General features: G+C 57.7%; 1 protein-coding gene across 2 annotated transcripts in view; it reads right to left on the minus strand.

Annotated features, from left to right (window-relative positions):
- Positions 1-308: 308 nt before the first annotated feature.
- The window catches only part of ACACA (acetyl-CoA carboxylase alpha), a 214,412-nt gene continuing 202,321 nt past the window's right edge, over positions 309-12,399 (minus strand). For both annotated transcript variants that reach the window (XM_068978814.1, XM_068978813.1), the window contains exons 51-54: positions 11,829-11,983; positions 10,703-10,873; positions 3,846-3,982; positions 309-2,056 (exon numbers count right to left, since the gene is read on the minus strand). In XM_068978814.1, the coding sequence (XP_068834915.1) occupies positions 1,933-2,056; positions 3,846-3,982; positions 10,703-10,873; positions 11,829-11,983 (587 nt within the window). In that variant the 3' untranslated portion in view covers positions 309-1,932. The remainder of the gene's footprint in view (positions 2,057-3,845; positions 3,983-10,702; positions 10,874-11,828; positions 11,984-12,399) is intronic.

Here is a 12,399-nt window from a genome sequence, read left to right on the forward strand (position 1 = left end):
CTCAGCTCAGGCGGGCCTCGGTGGGTCGCGCCTCTGCCTTGGCAGCCTCGCATGTGCAGTGGTGACCTCATGTGTGAAACGGACTGTGCTGACTTGTCCTTAGACAAGAGCCCTGTCCAATAAGGACCTAAAGTGGGGGCTCTGGGGATGGAGAGTGAGCATCACTGAATTCTCGAGACGAAGCGTTCATTTAACGTGTCACAGTTTGGTGGTGGAGAGTAAACGTGCGTCACCCACCCAGCCCCTGAAGAAACGCCAGGGCAAGCACAGGATCTCACACCACCTGTAGGCGTGTGGAATTTTATTTATTGTAGAAAAGTTTAGAGGAATAATCTGGTCAAAGATGGATCTAATTCTTGCTGGGTAAGCAGATACCAGCCACAGTGGACACTCTTCCTGGACTGAACGTCGTCCCCACCTTCTCCTGCCCAGGATGGCACTGAACCCCACAGCAGGGCCGCCAGGGTGAGGCTCTGGGGCCAGGTGGCCACATGTCCGGCCCCACAGGGCCTCTCTGCACAGGCTGTTCCCAGGGACGGGGAGAGGGGCTCTCAAATTGTGCGTGAACTGGAGGTTAAGGCTCAAAACTGGAGCAGGTATGAAAGCATTCATACCCCTGCTTCTCAGACGTCTTACTGAGTCCCTCCCCGGTCACCAGCGACAGATGCAGTAGCTGCGCTGTAGGAACCGGATGCTAGCCCAGCCCTGCTCACCTGCCACTCTTGCTTTAGGAACACCAGCAGCGGAATTGGGAGGCTCTTTCCTTGAATAAACTGGTGGTTGAAAAGAAACTCTCCATCACCAGTGACAGGCCCCTGCCGCTGGCTGGGGAGCGGCCCATGAGCCTGGAGGACAGCAGCACCATGAGGGGGTCGTGGACAACCTTAAGGTCCCGTGGATCCTGTGTCCCCTGGAAGCTCCCCCACGGCGGGCAAGGCCAGTTCCTGGAGCCGAGGGCCCTGATGTCAGCGGGGTGCCTTTCCACTGCTGCACGTGCTGCCTGTGCCTTCGAGGAAGAGACGAGACCCAGGGCGAGCAGGAGTGTCTGCTGCTAGAAGGGTGGACTTGGGAACAGAGGCCGGCCCTGCAGGCGCCCGGCAGGACGCTGCCAGCCTTCCGCATCCTACAGAGAGGCTGGCGGGCCCGCCCTCGCTGTGGCTCAACGCCTGGTTTCCGTCAGGGACAGGAGGCAGCTCCCCGGCTCCTCCTCTGCCAGCCTGGACGGCGGCACCGCCAGTGGGGCCCCGGGCACCTCAGCTGGCCACGCGGTGGCCCCTGGGGCCACGGCAGGTCAACCTCCCCAAGGTTGTTCTCAGAGAAGGGGACCCGGGTGGGGGCCCCGAAACAGGGCAACAGTGACTCGGTTTCTCTGCTTCTCGGATCACGGTTTTGCCCGTCTTTTGAGTTCCACGGACCTGCAGACCTCACGCTCTGATTTGCCTTCCTAAGCAGTGCCTTAGTGCGAGGAGACCGGGTGCCCGGCCGGGTGCGGGGTGGAGAGGCAGCAGCGCGAGGATCCCCACTCCCCGCTCCTGTCCCGGCCCTCCTCTGCTGCCAGTGGCCGCAGGCTCACGGGGCCAGGGGCGAGCGCGGGCTGCCGCCTGCCGACCACCCTGCCTCCGAGCGCGGGCCAGGGCGGCCCTGCTCGGGTGTAGGAAGGCCTCATGGTACGTGCTGTACCCGTCATTGCCTTTTAGGTTCGGGGTGGGGACAGGGGCCTGCAGCCACAGCCAGGGTAATAAATACTGAACGGGGTGGTGTGGCCTGCGGCCCGACGTGTCATGCGGAACCGGAACACATCGAGGGGAAGCAAAAAGCCACGTGACTGCAGCGCTGGTCTCCTGCGCCTGCTCGTTGCGGTGGTTTCGGGTGTGATGGGCCGCTCTGGCCCTCAGCTCCGGAGGCAGGGCGGGGGTGGGCAGGAAGCTCCTCCTACGTTGAGGGCGAGTCCATCGTCGAGAGGATTCGAACGACTTCTGCTCGCTGGGTGGGTGAGATGTGCTGTGTCATGTGGACGATGGAGTCCATGGCGACCTCCGGGTTGGCCTGGACCAAGCTGGAGGGGAAATTGGGGATGGTGAGACCGAGAGGGGCAACCGTGCCTGGGGCAGCAGAGCTTTAGAACTGCCCGAGAACCTGCTCCCAGGGTCCACCGCGGACTCGGCAGCCCCTTCCTCACCTCGTCTGCTTCCCTGCTCGAGACAGGCCCCCCACAGCACGGTCGGTACCAGATGCACCGCAAACTGCTCCGCTATGTCAGAAAGTAACTTAAACCAAAACCAAGACTGGGGCATGTCACAAAGACAGTGGGCCCTGCATGAAGCTGCTCCCACTGGCTAACCCTGGGACACGTGGGGCATCAAAAACCGAGTTAAAGTCACTGAAAAGACGGAAGACACTGGTCTATACCAATAATGAATATATAACAAATGGGGGCGGGGGGAGGACTTCTGCAGGAGAGTCGGGGTGGCCACAGGTGACTGGAGCGCCTGCAGGAGTTGGAACGTTATCATTTTGCAACCTTCCTGTAAAGACTGGATTGGGCATGACTCACCCCCTGTGCTAAATGTAAGCGGAAGTTCTGATGAGCAGGAATCTGCGTGGCCTGTAAGTCACTCCACAGACAGGTTAGTAGGTCTGAGGAGAAGGATCAGGAGTTGGACAGTGGGGGGCTCGACCAGGTGATGGAAGCTAACATGGGGACCGGCAGGTGGCGTCATGCGCCCTCAGACTCGGCGCCCCGTGGGCCCCACCCTCACAGGACGTGACATCCGCGCTGTGAATGCACAGCCTGAATTATTCACGAGGAGACATCGGGCACACTCAAAACGAGCAGTGGTCTACAAAGGGTGGTTTAGTTCAACTTATAAAAATTAACCATTTTACCATGGTTATGTCAGGGAATAGCCCTATTAGCAAAGGCATACTGAAGTATTGTGGGTGAAGGGCCATGATGGGCCATGATAGATGTAACTTACCTTTAAATGGTTCTGAAAAAGGAAGAAATGCACACGAGTGTGCTTACTTTTTTATATATGAAACACACACAAATGATACGGCAAATGAAGAAAGGGAAGACGGGACAGTCAGGGAGTTTGGGATGGACATGTACACATGCTTTATTTAAAGTGGATAACCAGCAGGAACCCCCTCACAGCACAAGAAACTGCTCCATGTTAGGTGCCAGCGTGGAAGGGAAGGGGTCTAGGGGACCATGGGCACGTGTATGTACGGCTGAGTCCCTTTGCTATTCTCCTGAAACTATCACAATGTTGTTAATTGGCTGTACTCCAATATGAAATAAAACAAGTTTAAAAAAAACCTAAAAATGATGCAGCAAATGAGGCGAAATGTAAATAGCAGGCACGTCTGGGTTCAGATTTGTTCTCTGTACTGTGTTTAGCTTTGCAGTTTTTCTGTAAGGGAAATGTAGTCGAAATGAAAAGTTCAGGAAAATGTCCCCTGTAGTCTCTGCCACCCAGCCCGTGGAGGAGACAGGAGCCTCTAGAACACAGCTCCCTCTTGGCTGGGGCAGGGGAGGAGGTGGTTTCCTAGGAAACCAGGATGCAAAGGGCTTTCCTCCCAGAGCCGTTCACCCAGTTTAAGGATCTGCGTCTGGAGCTAACAGTTGGGCGCGGTGAGCTCAGCCATCATCGCTAAGTGCCCCTGGGGACCAGCCGCTGAGCGAGCACTGTTGTGGACTCTGCTCTGCTCTGATCAGTGTCTCAAACAGAAGGGGCCGCAAAGACCGCGCGGCACCATCATCCCGCTGGCTTGTGCAGACGTCGCTCGCTCCCCGGAAGGGAGCCCGCCTCTGCTGAGGAGCCCCCTCCCGTGGGTCTCACCTGCGGATCTGCTTGAGGACGTAGTCTCTGCTGATGCACTTGATGTTCTCCTCGATCACCGAGCGGACGCCGTCCTCCTCTGTGAGCTGCTTCTCCAGCCACTCCACCAGATCCTTGTTGTTGTCCCAAACATAGGCCTGCGAACAGATGACGCCTGGTCAGATGCCAGGGGCCTGCCCAGGCTGGACACCCTGACCGTTCTACATCTGGGAGGGCCACTGCAAAAGTGTCCTCAGCATAAACGAGACATGCCCAGTTCCTCCGTGACAGCTGGCTCTGTAGGAGGCGGCGGAAGCAGGCCTGAGGACAGGAGCCGTCCTCGCCCTCCCTGGCCAGCTTTCTGATGTGACAGGCACGCCTGGAGAATCCACCTGGGCACCGCCCAGAGGCATCTGTGCTCACAGGGACACTGGTGCCACTGTTTAGTCCCTGTTTAGTCAAGAGCTGAACGGGCGTGAAACATGTGCGGGACTTCCCGATGGCTAAGACTCCATGGGCGGGAAACATGTGCGGGACTTCCCGATGGCTAAGACTCCGTGGGCAGGAAACGTGTGCGGGACTTCCCGATGGCTAAGACTCTATGCTCCCGATGCAGGGGCCCGGCTCAACCTCTGGCTGGGGAACTAGATCCCATACGCCCCGACTCAGAGTTCGAATGCCGAGGTCAGGACCCCAAGCGCTGCAGCTAAGACCCAGGGCAGCCAAATAAGCAAATGCTGAAAAAAGCAAGCAAGCAACTTGTGCTTTTTGAGGAGCTGAGACACAATTCCTAAGCATAGGACTCTGGTCCCGGCTGGCTGTGGAGGCCTCCAGCCACAGAGCCCAAGGCGGCCAGAGGCGAGGCGGGGGGTCCTGCCGCCGGGTCAGAAACCTAAACCCCAGTTCTCTGTGCGAGTTTCCCGAACAGTCAGGATGTCCATCGCCTCGAAAGTCTCAACACACCACCTCTCACCTCCTCTTTCAAGATCATTTAGCCGAGCATTTCCCAGGTAGTTGACTCCATAATAATTCAGGAGTGTGTTGGAAACCTAATAGCCTTCTCCTGGCTCTCGTCTCCTCTCATTTTCTTTACAAATCATTTAGGAATCGTTTTGTTAATGGTTTCCGGAAAACCAAGTACTGCCATTAGGGCTCATTCATATTTATGTCATTTTGTTTGGGTAATTAAACACAAAGCTCGTCATTTAAAGGTGCGCTATCCTCCTCTGTTATCACTAACCGAGTCAAAGTCAGAATGACAATGAGTTTGGAGCTGTAATTTAATAGGTGGGTGTATTAGGGAGCTCGGGAGGTGGCCCAGGAAGCCTGGATACCCGCGAAGGCGCCCGCACCGCGGCTGGGACGCGGGGGGGGGGGCCTGCCAAGCACGGAGGGTGCCTGCTCATCACACCCCTAGAGGCAGCTCACGGGAGGCCAGGAGCCACGCTGCTTCCTAAGGTTCCGCGCGGGACCTTAAAAATAAGGGTCTCTTCCCAGACCCCTCCCCGTCCGCATCTCTGCCTTGGCCGTTGAGCCCGCGGGGGCTGGCTGGTTATTATGTACCTCGTAACTGACTGCCACGTTTCTAACAGTCTTAAGAGGCCTTTCACAGTGTAACAGTTAAGGAGCCCCAGGATTAAGGGTCAGCGAGGCGCCTTCTCTAGTTCTTTGGTCCATTTCCTTTCCTGGCCCCAAATTTGCCCGTCCCTGTTTGTCATCACTGGTGAAAAGGTCAGTTCTCCTCGTCAGGGTGGGGCGGCCAGAACAGGGCGAGGCTGAGGGGAAGTCATCCCCCTACGCCATGCGCGGGCAGGATGCTGGCACCCCGAGGCTGAACAGCAGGCGAGTACTTTGTTCCGAGAAAAAGGAGGCACCACGCCACTCTCTATCTACAAGGGTGGGGGTGGTGATCGTCCCCGCAGCACGGTGGTCTTAGCGTCGCGTGCCAGCCCCCGTCCAGCCCACTCGCGGACGGTGTGCTGACGTGCCCATCTCCACCGTGGTGATTTGGACTTCTGCACATGCCCTTACTCACGAGGATTTAGGGGGAGGAAGAAAGAAAACAATGTATGCTTCTTGGGCTTCAGAATGGGGGCGGTGGGGAAACCTAGATTTACCCAAGAATTCCAAAGCCTTTAGTTTAGGAGAATATTTAATACTCTTATTAATCATTTTTAATCCGTTTGCTTTTAATTAAGAAACAGCATGATGCTTTCCTATCAACATATGCCAGGGAGCAGATTAATTGTAGCTTAAGATAACTCTCCTTGATTGGTGTAATGTATTAGCTAACGAGATGCCTGCTTCTAACGATGCTCAGAAGCTGCACCGGCAGGCCCGCTGCCCTCCAGAGAACACGGCTCTCCCATCCCCTCCTGCAGCCACAGAGTACGCTAGGTGTTCAAACACTGGAAAAGTTCCCAGATAGAATTAAAGCAACACGTCCCAAGGTTTGGAAAATGTAGGCCCCCTTATCCGAATGGTTTGCTGGTCACTCAAAATATGAGTGGACAGTGACCCCCAAGTCCAACCCTGGTCAAATGTCAACTACAGCGCTGAGCGCACAGCAGCCACGGGGTTGCGATCCTGGTCAACAGGGTTTTTAGCAAGAAGCAACAAATGTAGGCACTGCAGCCCCACGGGTTTTTTTTTTTTTTGATAACAGACCTGGGAGGGTTTGCTCTGCTATTGTGAGCAAGCCTCCCCTACCCATGGCCAGGGAGTCTGCAGTTCCTCGTCTGCCCTCCCGGAACAGAGATGAGGCCCATCACTCCATCCAGCAGCAGAGCCATGAGGCCTGTCACTCCATCCAGCACAGCCGACGCACTACTGTTATCATTTCCCTCCTTGAAATTATGAAAACGTGCCTGATTACTCCCACTGTGGATTTCAAGCAGCTGCGACGTGCTGGGTTGCTCATCTCACGACAGGCCTGGGCCCATACGTTACCTGCCTGCACTCATCCCAATCGGAAAGTTTTAACGCCAATAAAGTATCAATGCTTAAAGGTCCCAGCAGCATGGCCTTACCGTACATGCTCAGCAGGCACTTTATCCGGCTGTGCATCCGTGGGTCAGTATCTCTGGCATGACTTGGCTCACTAATTGTGTGTAGTAATTAGTCTATCTTACAAAATCTAAATGACTTGTTGGGAAAGTTTCATTCCTAACGTATCGGATTGCTGTTAAGGCCTCCTTATGTGGTGGTGCAGCAGGGCCTGAGGGTGAGCAGGCCGCAGGCTGATGGATGTGAGCCTGAAGCCCAGGCTTCGCAGATAATTCACCTCGTGAGCGGCCTGGAGACACCTCTGCAGAGCGATTTTTTTTTTTTTTCCTGAGGCTTTGGAGTATACTAGTGATAGCCCCGTGGGCTGGGGTGGCCTGCTGGACCTCATTTCTGGAGAGCCACCCCAGCCCTGATGCCCATGTTCCACCTCACCTCCTCCCTTCCTGGCCCTAAATCAGAAGTTTGGTGCCCAAGACTTGTTCACGGGAAGCTTGGGGACAGTGGAAATCAGATGGCCCTGTCAGTGGTGCTTCTTCCTCTGCCGACTTCACGAGGGCCGCCACTGGCCATTGGTCTCGTTTGGGAATTCAGAAGAATGGATTTGTAGTTTCCTGGGTGGTAAGGGAGCACCATGGCATCCTGGATCTTGGACAGATTAGGGCCAAGTCAAGGGCTTCCCTGGTGGCTCGGCAGTGAAGAATCTGCCTGTCTCCAGAAGAGTCCCCAACGCGGGGGACTCGGGTTTGTTCCCTGAGTCGGGAAGATCCTCTGGAGAAAGAACTGGCGACCCACTCCAGTGTTCCCACCTGGGAAATGCCATGGACGGAGGAGCCTGGCGGGCTACAGTCCATGGGGTCACAAAGAGTCGGACACAGCTGAGCAACAAGGACAAGAAGGCCGAGAGCTGGCTGAGTGCACAGGGCGCCCGGCTCCACCGTTTCTGGCCACGCTGTTACTGGGCCCGCCTTCTAACACGCCACGCTGAGGCGCCAGGAGGAAGCTGAGCGCCAGACACGGGCTGGGTCCTTACAGTGCCGTTAAAAAACGCCCCAACCCTTGTGAGACAAACAACATCCCTATTTGACACGTGAGGAAAGGGAGGGTTAAGTACGTCCAAGCCAGCAAATGGCAAAGTGGGGATCCAAAAAGTGTTAAGAGTCCAGAAAACACGTCCTTCTCAATTTCTTCTACTGGAGCTTGGATGGGGTGGGGGGTGGGGTGGGAAGTCAGCCTGTCTGAAAAACCACACCCTTTCCACCATGGATCTGAGAGTCAGCAGAGGAAAAGTGCCCATGAGACACGTGTGCCTTGCTCTGACAGCCAGGCTGAGCCTAAGCTCTTGTTATCTTTTCAGGGGACCGTGGCGATGCTTCTCTTCTCCCTGCAGTCACACTACGAACCGTAAACCCTACTGTTTCCTACAGTGGGACTGCCCCTGTGGATTCAGAGTCCCATAACTCATGGCAACTGATTCCTCTAAGAGAGACAAAAGAACTCTGCTCCTCAGTTACACAGCATCACGGTGTCGCTGTCCCAGAATCTCTTTTTTCAGGACTAAGATTTAAAACAAAGAAAAGAAATTTCTATGAGAAAAAGAATGCACAGCACGGCCAGCAGACGCCTACACCAAGCATCCCTCCTCACCAGCAACCACAGTAAGGGTCAGAGGCGCCAAGCCAGGCCCCAGACCTTGAGCGACGACAGCGTACAACACCCACCCCCGTCTGAAGAGCCGAGGGAAGGTGAGGGTTTTGAGGTGCTCCCTCATTCCCAAGCACCGAGCAGGCTTGGCCCCTCCGAGGCAGCCACACAGCTTTTCAACAGGGCAACACTCTCTGCTCTCAAGGGCGCTGCAGATTTTATCACCTGCCTTGCACTAACCCAAGTTCTGCTGAGCCCGCAGAATCCGGAAAGAGGTTTCCAAGCCGCACGGAGGGATTGCCTGCCCTTCCCCTCTCTCTCCCCCTGCCCTGAGGGCTCCGGGGGACGCTGTCTTCTGGGGGAAGTGATACATTTGGGTCCCGGAGCCTCTGGTCTCCCCTCCTGAGCCGGGGTATCTTCTGCACTTGACCTTCAGCCAGGAGCGTGTGCACATGGGCGGCTGTTCCCTCCATCGACAAGAGAGGCGTGACCCGCTTCCCCACCAGGCCGCCCCCTGCGGGGCAGGGGGCTGGGGCGCGCCTGAAGGGCCTGTCGCTGGCTTCCCGCTCAGAGGGGGTCTGCCTTCCTGCACCCTTGTGCCCGCCGCGGCCATGCACGGCCGTCAGTGACTAAGGCGGGAGGAAGGCCCTCTCCCGGTGGCCACCTGGCTGGCCGCTCCGAACTGCACAACCACCTCTTATTTTACACTTGCGTGACTTTCAATGCCAACTTCCACACAAAGCTGCCAGTGGCCACTGACAAAACTGTCTCAGTTATGATGCCACGGACTGACCTGAACCTGAACCACAAGTCGCAGAAGGCTGTGCTCCCCGGCTGCACATCTGAAATATTTATCCAAGGCAGCTTTTCAGTCGTGAAGAAATGGGGGGACTTAACACAGGGGGGAATCTTAGAATCACCCCGACCCACTGACTTTAAAACTGACAGCAGGCCTTGGAACTGTTTCCTGGGAACAGTCATCGGAGACCTCAGGCGACACTTCCCGGGAGGAGGCCAGTGTGCCTGCCATCCGGCCCTCCAGGCAGCCCCTCAGCAATGCTCTCAGCCAGCAGTCACCAACTGTTTTCCGTCACACGGCTACTGGGAAGAGAGAAGTGTATTTGCAGCACGTACTACCCGTATGCTGATAAAGTGTATGTATGATGTTTATGATTCAATCCAGATACTCACTATGAGTAAAGCTTGACTGCTTTTTCTTAGTAAGAATAAATAGAAATAAAAGTTCTGACTTTTCCTGCCCGTCCTCCCGCTGATGGTCTTGTGCAGCCCACGGTTCCAGAGGCAGGAGTGGGGGCCTGGCTGTCCTGGCCACAGCCCCGGGGTAGGATTGCTGGGGACGCGGCTCCTGAACTCAGCCCCGGGAAGGATCGCTGGGGACGCGGCCTCAGTGGGCGCTGCGCCCGGCCCGCCCCGAGCTGTCACCCCCCGGGAGCTGCCGGACCTGCGGTTCCCTGCAGGGTGGACCTGAGATCGGGAAGACCTTCAGCGGAAGCCTTCGTGCCGTGTCAGGGTCCCGCCCCTCAGCACCACCCCCGAGGGGGTGGCACACCTCACACAGGTCCTGCTGCCTGTGAGACACTCAGTGGCTCCCGCAGAGCCCAGGACAGCCCACCCCCTCCGCACGCTCCCCCGGCCCACGCCACCCCGGCTCCGGGCCATCCTGAGGTGCCTGCGGTGCCCCACACGCGGCACCCCCGCCATCAGGCCTGGAGGGTGCTGCTCCTTCTGCCTGAAACATTCCTCCCTTCCCCCAGTCCGGCTTTGCCTCGGCTTCCTTCCTACTGTTTTCAGGTCTCTGCTGAGACATCACTTCTAGAAATCTTCCCAGACTCTGCCCTCCCTTCCCACAGAGTGGGTCAGACTCTGTGCTTTGTGAAGCCCCGGCTTTGCCATGGTTGATGTCGGCCACTCTTGTGCGTGACCTCCTGAGGCCTCAGTCACCCTGCCTTGGTGGTGGGCTCAGCGAGGACGGGAGCAATGTCTGCCTCTCTCCCTGGCCGGCATATACTGATTGGAAGCATTCAGGAAGGTTTGCTGAATGACTGACTGAGCTGCAAGGAACACCCGACCGCCCCTCTCACAAGCCGCCAGGACGTGTTACTGTGGGGAGGACATAGGCCGAGGCCCAGAGACTCTCAGACGCCAAGCCGGGCAGTGCTGGGGTGGGGGTGAGGAGCAGCGTGAAGGTCCCTCCGGGGGCGCCCACCTACCTTCACAGTTCCCTCCACCTCCACAAACCAGCGCCTTAACATGGCCTGGATCTGGCCGTCAGTCAGCTCGGGGTTGGCGTTGTGGATTTTCTTCTTGACCAGGTCCTCCAGCAACAGCCGCCTCAGCCGCCAGTAGAAGAAGGTGCGTGAAGTCTTCCAATCCAGGATGTCCTACCCCGGGACAACAGTAGGCTCAGTCCCCTGAGCTTGGTGCCCAGGCGGGAGGCACTCCACAGACACAAATCCTACTCTCCAGTAAGTGCCTCAGAGACCTGAGAGCCGGCCGTGAGCTCCCAGCTCCTGCAGATGTCTTCCCAGTTCAGAGCCACAGCCCCGCGCACCCCCAATCAATCGCAGCACCGTGCAGGGATGGGCCTGGCTGACGGCAGGCCCACACGTGACTGAGATGCTCTGGGGCTGGGGGTGTCTCCACGCACCCCCAATCGCAGCACCGTGCAGGGATGGGCCTGGCTGATGGCAGGCCCACATGTGACCGAGATGCTCTGGGGCTGGGGGTGTCTTGAATTCCTAGATAGCCAGCGTGTGGGACTGGTTTTGAGCAGATAGCTCAACTTGCATGCAGGTTTTGGGTTTCCTTGCTGGCCCAGATGGTAAAGAATCCCTTGGAGTGCAGGAGACTTGGGTTCCATCCCTGGCTTGGGAAGATCCCCTGGAGGAGGGCACTGCAACCCACTCTAGTATTCTTGCCTGGAGAATCCCAGGGACAGAGGAGCCTGGCAGGCTACAGTCCACGGGGTCGCCAAGAGTCGGATACGACTGAGCGACTAACACTTCACTTTAAATGAGGACTGGCTGCTGCTGGACTTGACCCTGGAGGAACCCACAGCCTGAGGACCCCTGGGGCAGCTGTTCCCAGGGCACCGCGTGGGACTCAGTTTCTCGTCAGTAAAATGGAGCCCGCCTCCTGAGTCGTACCCGGGAACCTAAATCATGAACTGTCTTAGGACGGTAACGGGCATAGCAAAGGGACAAAGAGAACACGGTCTCCTCCACGCACGAGCCGACGGCTCCCTGCGAGGGAGCCCGTGTGCGCGCACGCCAGGCGGACGCGGGCCAGCGGCGCGTCTCTGACAAACCGGTCTCAGAAGCGGGGCCGCATACTCACATTAATGACCCCCTTCTCCTGCATGCGGCCGGGGGTGTCGTGCAAGTCTGCAAACTGCACGGCCACCTGGTGGTAGATGGGAAGGAGGAACTCCTCCCGCTCCTTCAGCTTGCTCTCCAGCTCCTTCCGCTCGGCTGCGCTGAGCTCGGGGGTGCCTGCAAGGAGACAGACCGTCAGGGCCGGGGGTCCAGGAGCCCCTCCTCGGGAGCGGCCATGGTCCTGGGGGGCTCGGGGGAGCGGCCATGGTCCTGGGGGGCTCGGGGGCCGGCTCTCGCTGTCTTCGCCGCCTCTGCTGGTAACCGGACCCCGCAGACGCCAGACCTGCCGTGGGGCCCTTGCCGGTGGGGCTGACAGTCATGAAAGCAGCCTCCGGGGGGCCCACACCCCAGGCAGATGCCAACCACCTCTTGGAAGCCTCTCCCCACCTCACCGACAGGAGGCCTCTGGTCCCCTTGAGGGACACTGTCCCGCGCCCGGCGAGCAGCCCCAGAGCCGCCGCCCCGCCCGGAGCGTGGACCAGCTGCGGACGCCCTCCGCCTCCGCACACCGACCAGCAGCGCTTCCCTCCCCA

Source organism: Capricornis sumatraensis, chromosome 8, assembly GCF_032405125.1.
Source record: "Capricornis sumatraensis isolate serow.1 chromosome 8, serow.2, whole genome shotgun sequence".
Classification (NCBI taxonomy): Eukaryota; Metazoa; Chordata; class Mammalia; order Artiodactyla; family Bovidae; genus Capricornis; species Capricornis sumatraensis.